Here is a 19,071-nt window from a genome sequence, read left to right as displayed (position 1 = left end):
TTAATACAGGACACTCAGAAGACTATTAACATGGTATGAAACACAGAGCTCAACATTTTTTTTTCCCCTAACATTGATAAATTCCAGTGAGCTTTCATTTTGTCTGTGTGCTTTTCTTGTAAGAGACTCAGAACTACAGGCCTTGATACAAATTCAACAACTGATTTCCCTTCATGATCAGGACTGAAAAACACCTTCATAACTGGAATATCAATCTCCTCTGTGATAAATGCTTGTAAGTTTCAGCCCTGATTAATAATAAAAGCAACAAGCAACTGACTAGCAACACCCATCTCATAAGATCAAGACACATTTTTGCTTTAAACTCTCTAGTGCCAATTTTGGAACACAGACAATAATTCCAAAATCCAGATTTACTTCAGCTACATTCACAAATAATTTTGAACAGGACATAGTAGTGTCCACTGCCTCTGAAAAATGAGATTTCTATATTTAAATGTTTTCCTATAAAAAAGAAAATACTTTGACCTTCTACTTTAGATTAACACTTTAAAAGATTCCAGTAGAAAGAAACTATTTTTCTCATACCTTAATTTTGTTCATTGAAGCATCAATAGAATATTCCAGCTCCTTGATCTGCTTGCTTGTTTCTGCTTTTCCCTCCTTCAGAGCACTTACTACTTCATTGAACTTATCAAGTCTCTTTTTCAGTGTACGCACCTTTATCAGACCATCAATGCTGTGAATTTAAGACATTTTATTTGAGATGTTTTTAAAAGGTGACATATTTAAAACTACAGCTACCATTCACATTAAAGAGGTAGACAGGGGAGACAAACTATGCCTTCAGATAAATCTCACCATCTTTCTGAAATTCAAAAATTATCAACATGAACTAATTGAACAGCCTTTTACTAACAACCACTGTTAATACCAATCATCAGTGACCAGGTCTTTGAGCAAATGGTGACTTAAAATGGAAAAATGGATTTTTATTTTCATAGTCAATGCTTTTGTCTTGGTAACAAATCATTAGAATCACCACCAATTGAAGATTTTGACTGGAGTGATAAATTTGAGATGTGACATTGAAAGACCAATAACAGGACTGAATCAGGTAAAACTTAACTATACAACATGGAATCAGATCATTAGACCCCATAGGAAAAAAAAATATCTGGGGGAAAAAAAAAAGGAGTCCAGGAAAACTTGCAGCTTCTTAAAGAAGCAATTCTGAAGGCCATACACACAAATTACACACTGCAGACACAGTCTTCCTAAAAAGAAATCACTGAAATCAAAAATGCCAAGGACCAAAATGAAAGATAACTATCAAAAGGATGTAAAATAAATATATGTATAGTCTTATATATATGAATAAGAATCCCAGAATTAGAGACCAGACAGCTGGATCTCTATGAAAGAAAGAAAAAAAAAAAAAGCGTCAGCAATGCTTAATGACCAGTGGCTTTTCCATCAGTATTCCATGCAGTCAGATTAAAGCTAGTGGAATTACTTGATTTCAAGAGGAGGCAAGACAGACAGAACAAATAATTATTAAGCTAAAGAAGAAAGAGGGCCTTTAATGGAAGGTGTAAATGAGTAAAGGACAAAAATTATTGAGCTTAAATTGCAGTTAGAGACATGACTAAGAATGCCTAATACCTAAGCTATCACTGAAGGATTTTATGAACAAGGAGCTTAACAAACATCTCTTTGGAAATGCTCAGATTTATAGAATCGCCGAACAGTTTGAGTTGGAAGGGACCTGCAAACAAAGCCCACCTAGTTCCAGCCCCCCCTGCCATGGGCAGAGGCACCTCCCACTACATCAGGTTGCTCAAAGCCCCATCCAGCCTGGCCTTGAACACTTCCAGGGACAGGGCATCCACAGCTTCTCTGGGCAACCTGAGCCAGTGCCTCACCACCCTCATCATTAAAAAGGAGAAAAAAAAAAAAAAAAAAGTATTTCTTATATGTAATATAATTTAGGCTATAGTGTTATTTAGGCTATTCATTCTTGAGAAAGAGAGGTAAAATATGGTACCTCTCAAATCATACCTTTCAATCATATTTAGCACACTTCTATGACTGCAGATACATTTAACTCAGCATAGTACATCTCTTCTTTACATTCACAAGTAAGTATTATAGAAATATCCATTTTCTTCAAGAAAGGAATATCCTCTTACCGTGGTTTGTGTTTTCTCTTGCAAAGCCACATACGAATAGTCTTTTGTATTTTGATGCAGGCACTGGCTCGATATTTTATCTTATTTTTCACTGTAAACACACAAAAGATACTGAGTCTCAATGGTTTAAACAATTTAATATGACTTATATTCCTTACATGCCTGATGGCTACTGTATGTAAATAGCATGCATTGAGAGCTAGATCCACACTAGAAACCAAACAGATAAGATATAAAAGAGAATTGACAATCCTGTGCTAGGCTTAAAGGCTACCCCACAAAACAAGCAGGCAGAATTCAGCACCCAGCACACACACACCAAAAAGAAAAAAAAAATGCAATCAAAACCCCTATCACCACCAATCTCTATTTCACACTGCTTTGTTTCTACTGCAAGCTGGGTAGGCCAAACACTTAGAAACTATATTTTGATAGTGATAGGCACTTATCTGCTTATCAGCAGTAATAACTGGAGTGGAGATGTCTGCCCTGTTACTCATGTCAATGCTTCCAAACATGCAGATTTCATCTGGAGATAACTTCTGTGCAGGCACTTCCCAGGCCTAAATAACTCCATGGTGTCAGCTGAGAGTTGAACTACTGTCTTTTTATGCTGATGTCTCTTCCCCCACAATCCTTGAGCTTGCTAGCTATTTCTGAGCAGGTGTTTACCCAGGCACTGGTAAGCACCCAAACATACAGGAGGCGGGGAGATGCAGTCTGCCACCACTTCACCACCACAAACATCAGCTTTAAGCACTCATATGCGTCCCTAACAAAAGCCGAAGAAATCTCAGCAACCCAGAAAGTAATTACTCAGAGTTCAGTATGGAAGCATCTGCTATACATGCCATTGGCCACATTTCAAGGTGGTAATAAGTGGTTTGCTTTATTTTTTAACAAACATTTAGTTTAATAAAGCATAAAATACATACATTTGATCACTGAGAGTGAACACCATTGAACTTTTTTCCAACGACTGCAGATAAGCCAGTGATTCACTCGTTTAACTAGCTCTGCTAAGTGATCCGGATCAGACTTCATTATCTGGTCAAACTCTGCAAACTAAATGCAAAACCAGATTTACAAATGAGGAGAACAGAGTGTTAGACTATATTCCTATTTAAGAGCATGTCGAGTTAAAAAAACAAAAAAGTTAAATATTATTAATGTAAACTATGTCACCATTATACTGGCTTTCAATTAATTCCAGTGAGCATGTACATCTGGGACATTTGATGATAACAAGAATGACTACAGTTTTATTTTTAAATTGATGTGCCACACTTAGCATTTTGCATAATCCAACCATTTATTAAACACTAAAAATGCGTTGCCAAAATTTTTCAGAATTATTTGTTTCTCCACTTCCTGAATACTCGCTCTGATCTACAATTTCATGACACTTCTAATTCTGTATCTAGGGGAAAATAAAAACCCGAAAACCCCTCTCAATTTTTAATCTTCCTATAAGAAATCCAATTAAAAGCAATCTTGTCTGAAAATCCTGCACTTCTACTTTTTGATAATTATATGTTCTTCAATGACTACAATAATTTTCCTTCCTAGTCACAACAGCTCCCTACTTCTTTCTCTGCATAGCAGCAGCAATGCTCAGAATCAGAGAACGAGATTTCAGCTACAACTAGAGTTTAGTAGAAAATTATTTATTTGCTCTGACTTGCTCTTCTTAATATTTGACAAAATAGTCTGAAGTGACTGGTACAACATCTGGGCAATTTGTGGAACACGATCATTGCTTCAGGAATACAGCAGCATTAGCAACAATACTATGAAATCAATTTTATCAATGTCAGCATTGATTTCTTTTTTCCCCACAGATTATGAACAGTGTTTATGAAAAACCCTGGGCAACCTTACTGAAGTTGGTCACATTTTCAACAGGGTGTTGAACAAAGCTCCTTCAAAGGGACCTTCCAACCCAAATTATTCTATGATTCATATTCATGTAGTTCAAGAAACATTACCTTGCCGGGTCTGAAAAACACCTTGGTTAACCCAAATTTGTAATCAACTTCATTCAGTCCCAAAGCTTTAAACAGTGCCTGAAACACAGAAAACAGGTTGATATTTTTCCCCCTTCAAAATAAAGCAACAATAATACATTTTCAGATTTCTTTCTTACCTTGCAAAAGAGTCTAGGATCCAGTCGTGCCAATTTTTCAGGCAAGTATTTCTTGTACATGTTATACAGTTCATGAAATGAAGCTCGCGAAGGGAAACCACCTTGCATCAAGTCCAGAACAGACACCATTCCTAAATTCATAGAAAGACATGCACAAAAGGTGGAATCAGCAAAATGCAAATAAAGCAGTGATTTTTATGATAACTTAATGGCATACGCCTCACAGACATTGTTCAGAGGCCAAACCACAAATTTCAGCTGGGGCTTGATTTAGCCTCTAAAATTTCTTGATCATGTGATCGTTCACAAAAAGTTAATACCAAACAGATGAGAAGAACTTATACAATCTTCTCCCTATCTGAGACAAATTAACATCTAGTCATGCAGAGCATTTTTTTTTCCTTGTCATTCTTTCTTTTTAGAAGAGTTGACATTTTGTAATTCATTTTTAAAGAAACAAACAACGTCCAGCCAGGCTTTTATTTTTAGCATGCAAAAGATATTTGTGAGTTGTGGTACAGATGCAGGGTAAAATGCAAATGCAGTGCTAGAACATTTTGTGTTCTTGCAGCACTAGGCATCAGCAGATAAGATCTAATGCTGTTACTATATTTTAGCTGTAACTAGGGCATCATTGAAGCACAGACACAAAGTCAGGAAAAGGTTCGAATTACTTCAAGACTCTGCCAGATTTTGCCCACTGCTTTACATAATCCTACAACACATTTTCGATATAAGTTTAAAAGCTTACTTAGAAGTTTACCTGTAACTTGTGGCCGTTGTCTTTATAGAATGTCTTTTATAGCACTGCATCTCACTGCTACTTTCTAAACTTTACATGACTTTTTTTTTTCTTTTTTTTTTTTTTTACTAGATTAAGCTTCATTTACTGCAGCTAAAGTAAGCACATATGGAAAAGTGAGCTTGTAAGACTATTGTAAAACACTGCAATTGTTATGGTAGGAAAAAAGTTTAGTTTTTTATTTTTGCTTCTCTGACATGCTATTAACCTGAAGAAATCCACTGCTAAATATTCTTAATGGAATTCTAATTGCTGAGAAGTTATTAAGGTTTTGCAATGGTAACATAACATGAAACACAGGTGGGCTTGTTAAAACACCAGCTCCAGAACATAGAAATACCCCAACTTCAAAAAGAGAAAAAAAAAAGCACAAGTTATTAAACATACAAAAATACAGAAAAGAGGAAAAATAAATATCAAAGTAGTTTTGTGAATAAACACCCTATTAAGAACAACAGTAACAACACTGTAATTCCCAAGAAAGCCTTTCATTCCTCTGTTCACTGGGGAATGAGCAAAACTGTTAATATTTGTCCTTTAAAATAAAATGTAGCTTTTGAAAGTGCCTATTTCATGAATAATGAAAATATAGCATCACAATTTGTAACATATAAAGCAACAGGAAGGACTATGCTGAAGTTGGAAGCTCAGCTCCAAATCAAATTAACAGTAGTATAAAGAAATTCTGAAAAAGTAAAACAGACAATTCACTTCTAGCATACTATCTATAAAAATCAAAGAAAACAGGCATCAATGATTAGATATCTCAGACAATACATACTTCTCTAAATGCACAAAGGGGTTTCTCACAGAAATTCCCACAACAATTTAAGGGAATTCTGTTGCTCTGGCCTGAGCTGTTGCACTATTAATATTCTGGGCAACACAAAGAGATAGGATTCAGCTCCAGATCAGGAAATCTAAGTTTCATATAATCACAGAACAGCCACAGCTTCTCTGGGCAACACGTGCCAGTGCCTCACCACCTTTTTAGTAAACAATTTCATCCTAATATCTAATCTAAACGTACCATCTTTTAGTTTAAGCCCATTCCCCCTTGTCCTATCCCTACACTCCCTGACAAAGAGTCCCTCCCCAGCTTTCCTGTAGGCCCTCTTTAGGTACTGGAAGGCCGCTGTAAGGTCTCCTCAGCACTTTCTCTTCTCCAGACTGAACAACCCCAACTTTCTCAGCCTGTCTTCATAGGAGACGTGCTCCAGCCCCTTGATCATCCTCGTGACCCTCCTCTGGACTCATTCTAATATGTCCATGTCCTTTTTGTCCTGGGCGCCCCAGAGCTGAACGCGGTACTCCAGTGGCGTCTCATGAGAGCAGTGTAGAGGGGAAGAATCACTTCTGCTTCTTTTGATGCAGTTTAAGTACCAAAACATGACTTCTTACACATGCACCAGGTGTCTGAACTCACTAAAAGCAAGGGAATAAACAACTGATGGAAAGTAGAATGACTTCTTATACAGATGAGACCATATCACTGTTCAAATTAATCACTTCTGTGTTTTATTGACTAAAATGAGAAGAAGTTACTGAGCGCCTAAGTAACTGTTCATAAGGCATAAATAAGCTACCTCCTAGAAAGCAAGGGTTCAAGCAAGGAAATACCAATTCCATCTCACATATTTCAAACTTGGACCAATCTACAATGGCCAAGTAAATAAAAAAATATCAGAGGAAAAAGTATCAGAGGCATACACTACCTGAACATTGAAGCTGAGAGAGGATCTGCCCCCCTTCAAAATGGTGACTTGTCATCTTTAAGTTAGGTTTGATGCAGCGAATAAAGCTAGATCCCTGTTACCAAAAAAATGAGTTAGCAGAATCTGTACACTTTGAAACCACCTGAAATATGTTAGTCATTTAAGAATTACTGGGGGCAGGGAAAAGGGAAGAAATAAAACAATACCTTTCTAAAAAGAAACTGACATTCTTTTGCTCTCATATATCAATACCAAGGCTGGACTGAAAAAAAGGATGTAACTGACCTCAATGCTCAAGCCATTAATTGGAACCTTGACTTTGGGGTTTTCAGTGAACTGTTTTGCTTACCACTGGAACAACCTAACTAAGATTTAGCAATCTGGATTCTACTACACTCATCATCTCCATAGTCACATCACCTAAATGCCTCATTTCTCCAGAGTTCACATGCTACCAGTCTCCTAACACTGGAATCATGCCAGATGAACTTGACTACCCTTTTTTCTAGCTTTCACTTCTTACAATTTCTTTTGGCTCATGTCTTCACTCTCCCTTCCCTCACGTGGTTCCAGCCTGCTCTCATCCCCAAATGTATTACCTCTACAGTTTTGACCACTGCTTTCTCTGGTCACTTCATAGTCATCCTCTATTTAAGGATGATTTTTTTTGATTATTCAAATTTTTCAGTTAACAGGTACCCAATGATAACCTCCTACCTTATAAACTAAAATGAAATTGGGACTAACGAAACATATTTCTACTACTGGTTTGCAGTGTTTTTCACAGACAAGAGTGAGAGAGCCCACCAAGGAATCTGTCTAGTAACAACACATTCTCGGTCATGGGTTAGCTGAAGTCAGAGCAGAGCACCTCCAGCCACACTTTTTTTCCCTAGATTGACTCTTGGTTCCACTGTGCTGTGAATGATGGAGGTTATCTTTCTTTCAGTCCATCCTCGTGATTTCTGTAAAACTTTAACTATGCTCCAGCACCTGTCCCAATCATTTGCCTTGTTTTTCCCCTTCTTTTGACAGACCATAATCCCCTATTCAGAATTGGTTAGAACACGCTGTCAAGAGAAAACAAGAATGTGTTCCTACAAATGCATCTTCTAAAAAAGTCAGTATGTTGAATTACATGGAGAATTCTGCAAGCTATTGAATTACATCAGCTAAAACAGCAAATTCTCGTTAGGGGAAGCAGGTTCTTTGAGTATCTGTGTATCTGCAGCCTACCACAAAAGTGAAATAAGACATTTTAGTTCTAACTAGCTTATGGAATCTGAAAACAGAAATTAATAATTTATTGTCTTACTTCTAAGTAACATCTCTGAATCTTTTGAAAATTGGTCACCAATGATTACCAGTGAATAGAGGGAAATGAAACTGACAAGAATGGAGATTGCAGCTCAGACAGTTTTAGTATTTTTTACCTAAATTGTGTAACTTCCATTCTAAAACATTTTTTTTTCCAAGTTTTGCTTTTGTTTTGTTTTGAAAAGCAAATTAATATTCATCACCTTCAGAGCAGGACATTTCAAAGGTACCATATAACTGCAAACTCTGAAGCAATTATTTACCACTAGACATGAGATAACGAATTATGATTTATTTCAGAAAATGATAACCCTGCATCTCTGTATATACTTACAGTACTGTGAAGCTTCTCAAGAAGCAAATTTAACTGAGTCTGTAAAAGAAAAGACATTTCAGTAGTCTTTAACAACGACAAGTATACACACAAAATAGTGGTACAGCATTACTGCATGCATGTTTATTGTTAGTAAATCAAACGGAATTGATAAATCAAACATTCACATATTTTAACAGACAAAATCATGTAAGAGTGCATGAATGGTCCTGAAGAAATTACTTATGTTTAACTGTACAACAACACCATGTGTGACCAGTTACTTACAACAACATAGTTATCAAAAAGAAGTGCATGCACATTTGGGAAAATAAAGGAAATATGCAATAAAGTTATAAAGGAAATGAGACTGAGCAGCAATAATCCAAAAAATACACTGAAAATTTGTGAAAGTCCAGATTTAATCTTTAACAAGCCTCTTTGTGTGTTAAATAATACCAAAAGTATATGAGATATACTCAGCTTTTCTGGGGGGGAAGCTGTATTGGCTTGAGAGTCTAAGTCACGTCATTTCAGTAAATGAATCTTCATAATGTATTTTTAATTCTAAACTTCAAAATTTTTAATTCTACATTGATGACAACAGACTGTAATTTTAAACTGCATTTAACTATGGGTGTATTTAAACATACAGTGATAATACCACAAATTTGCATTTATTTGGAGAGAAAAGTACAGCATTACCAGATATGTAGGATATTGAGAAACAGCTGCTATTGGTAGGGATGTAAATTGGTAGGGACTTAAATATTCCAGGACCACATCAGAAAACCAGAATTATACTTTCGCTTTATGGATGTGTCTGTTCCACCACACAGATTACTGTTGTGCTAGCCTTTCTAGTTTACTAGCAAATGTTAGGTATATAGACTGAAGTAAGACAAAATTCTGAATGTCCTAACATACTCCTCATTTTCTGTTCTGGCACCAAAATGGAAAGGATCTCACTTTTGACTGATTTTTTTAACAATATCTTTCAATTAGCTTAAGTACAGGCAAACAGATTTGTATCGGCAATATGCATCACCTACAGCCATTGGTCTTCCTTCCAGTAGACGCAACTGTATTTTTTTTTTATGTTTCATGGATATAGTTAGAAAGACGGAAGGAATTCCACAAGAGGTATGACAAACGTTGATAACCTCCTGCTCAGTTCTCACATACACCTTGTATCTACGTTGAATATAACCTTTATCTTAAGTAGGAAATGCTTTATTTTGGAGAGGAAAACCTAATTTCCATCAACAAAATATGTTTCTGCTAGAGGAAAAATGCCCCTTCCTTATAATCATAACTTGACAAGAAATAAGAGACTCTCTCAGGTAAATGTCACTAATGATCATACGAATAAGGCATATTGCTAAAACTACTGCTCTTTGAATTATCACAATTTAATCCATCATTCCTATATTAAGGTAAAACTTTCCTAAAGATTCTTGTGTAGATCTGATGAACTAATTCATCTTCATTTCCTCAACTGGTTTATATGAATTAATTTTAATTAGTTGTAAGGAAGGGATGTGTGAAGGGCTTTGTAAAAACAACTCCCTGCATCATCTAATAATTGATATAATTAGAAGAATTCAAGACTGACTGACAATGACAGGTTGAGAATTCTTGTTCTTACAGAGATGAAATTTCTACTCAAATAACGAAGTATTTTGACAGAATCTAAATTGAAATTTTCAAGGCTATTAGTGCTCATCAATAGTACATGTTGTGTCTGGGAAAGTAACAGTAAATGAATTACTGAAATTAACACACACATTCAAAATGCCATGAAAGTTGAAAACACTGAAAGAACTATAGATTGATGGGCCAGATCCAAAAAGGACTTTTAGTCATATTCTAGGTGAACACCAGAGGTGAACACCAAAGTCCAAAATACAATCCAAAATGTTCCCACTCAATTGCTGCTTAACTTATGAAATGCCTCCCTTTTTACTTAACCCTTCTTGGACAACTGTATCTTTCACATTTCCACATTTACTGCACATGGAATGCTAAATCCAAGAGGAACTAAAAACCCAAATGGAAGAAAGTGGAAATTATCTCAAAAGATCCCAGTTGCTTTCATTTTGAAAATGCAATTATAAAAAACAATGGATCTCAGCTTCACCTACAACAGATTCAAGGTTGCAGGGCTTGCCCAGGAGGTCACATATCTGCATGTAATTCCGTTTTTCATTCTGTCCTCTGTTCATACATTTTATATTAAACCAATTGCTACAGCTTAATTCTACAACTGCTATATAAGAAGAAGGAGGAGGAAATAATGATCAGAGCAAAACTCAAGACAGCAGAATGGCCAATTCCCAGCTAAATTCCAGAAACACTACTTTACAAGTCAGACCGTCTCTCCTATGCTTCCTGCCCAAACAAAATTTATTTTTGGCTACATAACAGCGCATCTCCAAAAGGGTATGAGGAATTCCCTCTGCCAGACTGACCAATAACTTGGTGCCAAGGGTCATATGCTTAGAGTTAAAACACTGAACACAGTATAGACCAGAATCAGAATACAGTTGCTATACAAAAAGCAAGTGTTGGTACTATATCCTTCCTTTTCTTCCAGCCTTTGCATTTTTACAGAACACTAAGCCACAGAATACACTTATGCAAGAAGGAATTTATCTTGCAGTCCTGATTCAGCACATAACGTTAACATGGAGTAGAAATGCAAAAACTCTTTTGCTATTGGCTAGACCCCACTCAACTTGGAGATCGTGGGATTGTCTAAGGTACTTGCTTTCACCAGGGACTGCATGAAGGGTCTACACATGTGAATTGGGGTTTTAGGTGCCTTAGGCAAGATAACATACCAAAAATGTCACGGCACTTAATTTGAAGGCATGTAAATCCTTCATTGGATCTGGCCCAGATGTGTTGAGAAGAGCTCTTACTGAAATCGCAGCAGCTCTATCAACAGTAAATCCATGAGATTGAAAAAGTTACCTGCAGCCCATGGTTGTGCCTGCTTTTCCTCTCTTAATTCCCCTATAGTTCTTTTTCTAGCCATCCTGAGCTGGAATAGTCCAGCTAAAATAAAACTGCTGAATGAGAAAAGGATGCAGAAAACATTTGGAGAAGACAAGGTTTGAAGGTCAGCTTTACAACAAGCAGAAGAAAGGAGAAAATGAGGAGAAGCATCAGATTCAGGTATTGAGAAAGGAAATATTCAGCACAATGAACATATTTCTGTGAAAGCCATGACTATTGATATTTTTAAGAGGAAAAACAGTGGTTAGGTTAAGTGTTGAATTTTGAGAATGGTAAACTGCAACTAATTGATATATCTTATACAGCACAAAATTAAGATAGGATGGAAGAACACCTTTTGACACATTTAGAACTCCTGAAAGTACACAGAATTCAAATTTAGATCAAGAGATTAAACCTTTTAAAGACTTACATGTGGCTTTGCAAAATCCTGATTTACTGATTACTGCATAATCTCAATAAGAACTATTATCAAACATATTTTGACAGAAATGTATAGCACAAGTTGAATATATTGGTTTCTTACAATTTAGTAGAAAAAAACATCTAATTAACAACATTTTTGCTGCATGAATGTCAAGTAACCACTAGTTCTCCCATCCTTAAGTTCTACTTATTTCAAGTAAATTAGAAATGGCATATATTCCAGGAAAACAGATTATTTGCTATGTTATGTTACCTTGAATTTGTTTCCCACACTGATGAAACTAAGTTTTCCAGCTTTTTGTTTGGGATCCTTGTTGTTGTTAGTGTTAGATTCAAACAGCTGTCGAACAAACTTGTCCTTGGATTCACATATAAGAGATTCAAGGGACATGTGCAAAGCATCATTATTTTTTTCCACAAATTGTGTCTGAAAAGAAAAGCCAAGAAATAATAGCACACTTGTTTCACTGATCCAATTACTTAAGTAAAAATTGAAGTAAAAATTAAGTTAAAATTAAAGAAAAGCTGAATTCTACACTTTATTCAAAGATCAGCAACAATATGTAGGATAAATATTTTCATGTTACTTCAAACTTTTCATCTGGACACACAAAACATTAACGACAGAGAGGAAAGATATTGTTAAATTTGAAGGATATTGTACGAATTATGAAACCCTAGGTAAGGTTTAGTGCCTGTTACGACACCTGTTGTGCTTTTGTTAATGATTACACTCGTTTCCATTTCCAGTACTCAGCATATCATAGAATGGCTCAGGTTGGAAGGGTCCTTAAAGATCATCTAGTTCCAAACCCCCCTGCCATAGGCAGGGATGCCACCCACAAGATCAGGTTGGCCAACGCCCCATCCAGCCTGGCCTTGAACACCTCCAGTGTGGGGCATCAATTTGATAGTTCTGAGAACCTTAAATAATATTAGAAGCAGTGAAAAGTTAAGATCTGTTGTGAAATAGGAATTAGCATGCACACTTTAACTGGTGGATCTAAAGTTGGGAAAATGAAATTAAAAACAGTTATCTTAGTAGTACTGCAACCATGGAAGAACAGTTGATTTAACCAAAGATATCGTCCCTTCCGACAAGCCGTACATCTCTGTTTTATTTAAATTGCCTCACTTTTAAATGTTAAGAGCTGCTTATTAAACTGAAATTCAAAGATTAAGACACTTGTATCCAATTTCACCCTAACAAAATTCCCTATCAAGAATTTGTGATGCAACTTCAATAGTTACTTTGACATTTATGAACAGAAGGCGGCAAAATTATTTTGAATGAGAGAATATGAATTTGCCAAGACATCATATAACAGGATTTAAAGGTGATGGGAGTCAGAGGACAAACACAGGCCTTCCAAATTCCCTTGGACTATGAGAACACAACAGGAACATAAATGTAGACAGTTGAATGCCCTCACCAGAAATTAGCTTGTGAAAGCTGCCACAAGACCAGTGAGAAAGAGAAAGAAACTATGAACAGCATACAAGGCAGCTGTAGTCCGACTAAGGCCCAAGCTAAGTAAAACCCTCTGAAGAAGGGGATAAATGAAGTCAAGCATGTTAGCATGGCTTCTGGACCAAAGCTGTCTCATACCTGATTAGCTCAGAGAGCATAGCTTACGTGCAAATATCTGGCTCTGTTCCTGAAGAAACCGTAAGGTATTATTAACATATGATGATGAGGTAGACAGTAAACATAGACCATGTGAACATAAATAAATGCATTCCAGCGTTGTGTGTTATTTTGATATTGAGTCTGTGTGTGACCTTGGTTTATGTAGCACACAGACTTCAGCTTTCTTGTTTTTAAAATGATCTACGGAATGCACCTATTTCAAAACACTATAGCAATCATTATTCTTGGAGTACTTTGAAGTAAGAACACGCCCTGAAAGTCTGCATTTTCAAATGACAAAGAACATCTTTGGAATTAGCTTCCCTTTTACACACTGGAGTATCAGACGAGAACAATGAAGTGTTATGGATCTTTCATTTATCCTATACCCTTACTTTTTTCTTTTTTCTTTTTTTTTTTCTTCAAGAATTGTGTTTGTTGGCTTAGGATGTTTCAATGTTTTTGTATGATTAATAGTCATAAAACAAGGACAAGTATTCAGCATGTATTTGAGGGTGACAATTTCAGCTATTTCATATTCTTACATTTCTACCAACAGTAGAAATGGAAAAGTATAAAATGTGAGTTTTAACAAATAATAAACTTACACTGCATAGAACAAGCATGCTTCTGAAAAGTTCTGCTTAAGTCTAGCAACACTTCTGTGTTATGTGGTATATTCTCCTGCTGGAGATGCAGACCTCTGTTGACATAAGATTTGTAGCAGACTGTGGCTCAATATCTGTAATGTTGACACTGTTACCTACAGATTTGACACTTACACAAAATATGTCAACAGAAGTCTGTCATCTGAGAAGTTAAAAGAAATTAAAACATCAATTCTGTCACACATTCACAAAACTAATTTCAAAATTAAAACATATCAACTTTGCCATTTCTCTTCTAATTGACAAATTTTGTTGTTGTTATTCTTACCAATATACACTGAAAAGCGTATTATAAAGCATAACAGAAACAGCTGACTTTATTCACTTAAGTAACATTACCGTCTCGTAGCATACTGCTCCCGCAAAATGCCGGATAATAAAGCCTTCATCATCTCTGATATTTCTGTGAACAGCCAATTTAGACTTTCTAGGGATCTGGAATTAAAAACTTGAATTACAAAGAAGAATTACATGGGAGAGTGAGAAAAATGTATTCCTAGGATATCACCATGATTTTGCCAGGATGTTGAAGGCGATATTGCCTGCAATACAGTGGTGAAGACCACTACTATTTCAATTCAAACCAAGATATTTCAAAAACCTGTTTTCATTCTCATTCACACCCTTCAAAATAAAATTGTCCAGGATTGCTAAGTCTACTTAGTTGACTTTCTTTCTGCCTTTTGTCAACAATTTCTATTCCATTTATTGCACAGCTGATGACAAGCTGACAAATAGCCTTGTCATATAAATAGGATTAGATAGAAGCTTAAAACATTTTTAAAAGGCAACCACCTTGTTGATCATATACATACTGACAAGAATGTTTCATTGCACAGGAACCTAATTAAGCAAGCTTAAGAGGAAACTTTAAGAAAGGTAAGCAGCTGGCAATTTTGTTTGGCTCCTTTTGATTGCATTTTTTCAGCAGGGATTTTGTTTGATTGTTTGTTTTGTATTTCAACAGAAGTCATGTATAAAAGTTGCAATGGTTCACATTAACCTTCCACAGAGTGCTGTACGTTAAAGAATTAACGACAAATAAATTCACCTGGTGAGTTACTTACTTTCATTGCTGAAGTGTTAGCTAGACACTTCATGCAAGTGAAATCTTCTCCAAAGCAAGCAGTTTTGGAAATTAACAACAAAATAGCTCATCTGATATGAAATAGACTAAATTAAAATGTGTTGGTATTTTTCCTTTTCATGCTTTACACACTAACAGTCTTCAAACAGAAGTGAAGAATATGGCTATACTTTCAACAGGATATTAGAATTGCTAGAAGACTTAACAAGCCTTTAGTGAACTTTTCAAAACAAACCTAATAACTGAACTTGTTGAACAAAAGCATACAGATCATACAAACTGCTGTGGTATGAGATTTCTTAGAAAAGGTTTTCATTAAATTCAGTGTTACTATCAACAGTTCCAAGAACTGTTTTATTAAAAGAAGACAGCCAACACAAACTTACAGAGAGTCTGAAATGGTCCTTGTGTTTTTGGTGCACAACTGAAGTAAAATGCTGGTCACTTGGCTGAGGAAGACGATTTTCTTCATCCAAAATATCCAGCACACCTATTAATTTTGCTTCAATCAAATCTATTAAAAATAACAAAACACAAAAATTAAATACATAATCACATACCAGAATTGAACATTAAAAGTGCAAAGTGCTACTGATCTAGTTTTGCATAACTATCTTGGGAAAGCTGTTAACACAGAAAGACACTGTAAATTAATTCTATAAATTTTAATTGTTGATTTAATCAAGATTCTATACATATTATCAAATTCTAACTTTAACACAAGGAACATAGGGCAAAGAGATATGGCAGGGATTGTTTTATTTTTACAGTGGGTCTCAAGCTCAATTTAGTCCTCTAAGTCCCATAAGTACCTGAATGCACCTGTAGTATGAGCTTTATGAGATAATTGCTTGTATCAGGTAACTGCTATCACTGGCCTGGCCCAACACCTTAAGCAAAATCGTATTTCTACACAAACCAACATTATTTTTTTCACTCACTTCTAAAGGCAGTAGGAAATCTTTTTCTCCTGACTACTCAAGAACAGAAAAAAGGCTTAGTTTAATCAGGCCATGATTTTACTAACTTACCTAAGAATACCTTATACAATGAAGAAACGTGTAAAATCTGTGGTGGGGTGTCACATGGAACAGTAAAAGGGGTCATGGCTTAGGGACTACTACTTGTATGTTTATGTAAGCTGCTCAAGCCATTTCCATGGGTGGTAAAAGACAACTTGTCTACAGTCTTTACAACCTGACCCATTTTCCCACTATACAGAGAGAGACCTCTTTAAACAGGCATCAGGGAACCCTTTTTGATTCTGAGATTATGCTTCAAAACAAACAGGAATGGAATGGCAGGGGGAACAACACTTTTTACAGAAACATGATGGTCTCTACATGATAATAACGTTTTTGGGAACAGGCTCACACACATGCTTTAGTAAACCACTAGAAGAGGTATGGTTTGCATTCATAGAAATCACATTTTCTGTTGCTATGTTTTTATTCCCTCCTTCAGATACATTTCTATTGCTTTTTCACAAGATGGCTAAGACGCCTGATTGACAAGAGCTATCATCTTTAGTTAAGTCAGAGTTACCAACTGCACAGTCCTATCCAACAAGGTGAAAACTTCTTCAGCAGAGCTACAGAAACTCAGAGCAGCAGACATTTTGCAACAGATGTTGAATTCTGCCACTATGAATCCTCAATCCAGCCAGAACTAAGTGACTAGTTACCATAAATAAATTGCTGTAAATGCAAAAGCAAGGTCAAATTCTGCTCATAATACACCAATTTGGAGAACACAAGTTGAACGTAAAGAAAACAAGTAAGCCCCTGGTCTATCAGTCTGTGCAAACCAGCACAGCAACAGGAATCTCTACAGCCTATTGCCTATAATTCATTTTGCTTCTTTGCCAATTGGCTCACAAAAAACAAAAAGGGTGGGTGGGTGGGTGTTTAAAATAATGGAAATTTTTCCCTCAGACACCCCCACACCCTTCTTTTTATTTATCTTGTTATATTTAGGCATTCTGATTAGTTTTCTATTAAAATGCCAAGAAATTCAGATGTACCACCTGCAGTTATAACACACTGCAGGACAAAATGGATCCATTACCAACTGGAAATAGAATTTAGAAAAAAAAAAAAAGAAAGAAATCACAAGGTTTCAACAGTCATTAAAAACATGAAATTAGCACTACTTATATTTTGCCTCTAACTGCTTAAAGTAGTTTAAGCTTTTTTCTCCAAGATGCTAGTGAATAGCTTGACATTTCAAAAAGTACATACCTATACAGTCCTGATTATCTACATAGCGCACTTCATTAACCCCCAGGCCTTCTTTTTGGTAAAGTTCTTGTTCCTTTACAAAGAAAAATAAGGAATAATAGTAAAAGAAAAAATATGACTCACCACATATTTTTTACCCACTGAAACTGGGCATGAACGAACACACATTTTAGAATTCCCTTGCACAGCTTATCATATTCCAACCTCACCTCCTTAATGATATGTCAATGCTTTTAGATACTCCCATTATCTACAAGATATTGCCCAATATTTGGATGCCCCATTTTAATGAATGGTATTTAGAGTAAGAATTCTTCATTGATTTTTTTTTAAGGGAAGAAGAAAGGAAGATGCTTCTTTTTGAAAAGTCACGTTCTTTTCTAGCACAATCACGTCACACAGCAAGAAGACCACTTGTGGTTGACTCATTTTTTTAATATGAGCATAATGAGAAATCTTATGGAAAATGATATTACTTTTAGTATCTTTTTACTGAAAAAAAAATCAAATAATATAACATACCTCTTTCAAAATTCTTTCATTAAAAAATTGCTGCAGTTTTTCATTACAGTAGTTAATACAGAACTGTTCAAAACTGTTGTGTTCAAAGTATTCTGAAAAATAGTAAACTTCTGTGATAAACCAGCATTCCAACAATTTACATCACAATAAATAAGAGAAGTTTCATAGTGCTAACATTTAAAAATGTTTTTTGATATATACTTGTTTCTTTCAATGAAATAAAAGCTGTTACAGATTTTCAAGTTGCATGTAAGAAAGAGAGAAAAATGCTGTGGCGGATCATATTTCTATGACAAATAACAGACAGCTATATCTGGCAGCAAACCAAAGCAAGGTCCCATACAATGAAACCATACATGTGTATTATTACAGTGGTAATAACAGATTACTAGAAAAAACATTTTACTTGTTAAGAATACTTACCAAAACCAGCTATATCTAGAACTCCAATGAAGAAAGAAGAAGTCTCAAATGGAAAACACTGGTTTACCCTGTTTACCACATGGTCAAAGAGATGACTATACACCGTTTTAGCCAAGGCATCACGAGCATTGTTTGCTTGTTCCACTTTCAAGGGTACCCTATTAAAAGAAATAAATAAATGAGAGATCTTACGTTTCAGAATTTCTCACTTGAAAATACTGAGATTAGGCCCTAAACTTAAAAAGAACCTTTCCTGTCTTTGTAAGTCAGGACACAAAAAGGCTGGGCTTTAAACCTAGGTGCCAAGAAACAATCTTGCCAAGTTAGACTAAGTATGATCTTCCCAAGTTAGACTAAATATGTTATCTGTAAAAAGAAAGACTAATGTTTCACTATCCTCATCAGCAATAAGATGCAGATGACTTCTTTCTCAATCATTAAATAGTTAGAGGCTATATTGAAAATAGCCAGAGAAAGACATTTGAAACATTCTTATCAACAAAAATATTTCAACTATTTATTATGAGCTGCTTATTACAATAAAAGTTATAGTTCAATTTTGCTCTGACATCTTTGACCCTATGTTTTCATAAAGGCTATAACTGAAA

General features: G+C 35.6%; 1 protein-coding gene across 8 annotated transcripts in view; it reads right to left on the bottom strand.

The window, feature by feature from the left end:
• The window catches only part of MYO6 (myosin VI), a 106,385-nt gene that overhangs the window by 21,022 nt on the left and 66,292 nt on the right, over positions 1-19,071 (bottom strand). For all 8 annotated transcript variants that reach the window (XM_083829928.1, XM_083829924.1, XM_083829926.1 and 5 more), the window contains exons 13-25: positions 18,464-18,621; positions 18,041-18,132; positions 17,519-17,591; positions 15,665-15,792; positions 14,531-14,626; positions 12,147-12,320; positions 8,468-8,506; positions 6,817-6,910; positions 4,300-4,430; positions 4,142-4,219; positions 3,089-3,218; positions 2,154-2,244; positions 550-700 (exon numbers count right to left, since the gene is read on the bottom strand). In XM_083829928.1, the coding sequence (XP_083686054.1) occupies positions 550-700; positions 2,154-2,244; positions 3,089-3,218; positions 4,142-4,219; positions 4,300-4,430; positions 6,817-6,910; positions 8,468-8,506; positions 12,147-12,320; positions 14,531-14,626; positions 15,665-15,792; positions 17,519-17,591; positions 18,041-18,132; positions 18,464-18,621 (1,435 nt within the window). The remainder of the gene's footprint in view (positions 1-549; positions 701-2,153; positions 2,245-3,088; positions 3,219-4,141; positions 4,220-4,299; positions 4,431-6,816; positions 6,911-8,467; positions 8,507-12,146; positions 12,321-14,530; positions 14,627-15,664; positions 15,793-17,518; positions 17,592-18,040; positions 18,133-18,463; positions 18,622-19,071) is intronic.

This window comes from Anser anser (assembly GCF_964211835.1).
Source record: "Anser anser genome assembly, chromosome: 3".
Classification (NCBI taxonomy): domain Eukaryota; kingdom Metazoa; phylum Chordata; class Aves; order Anseriformes; family Anatidae; genus Anser; species Anser anser.
The sequence above is the reverse complement of the archived record's forward strand: the minus strand, read 5'-3'. Positions and strand labels throughout refer to the sequence as shown.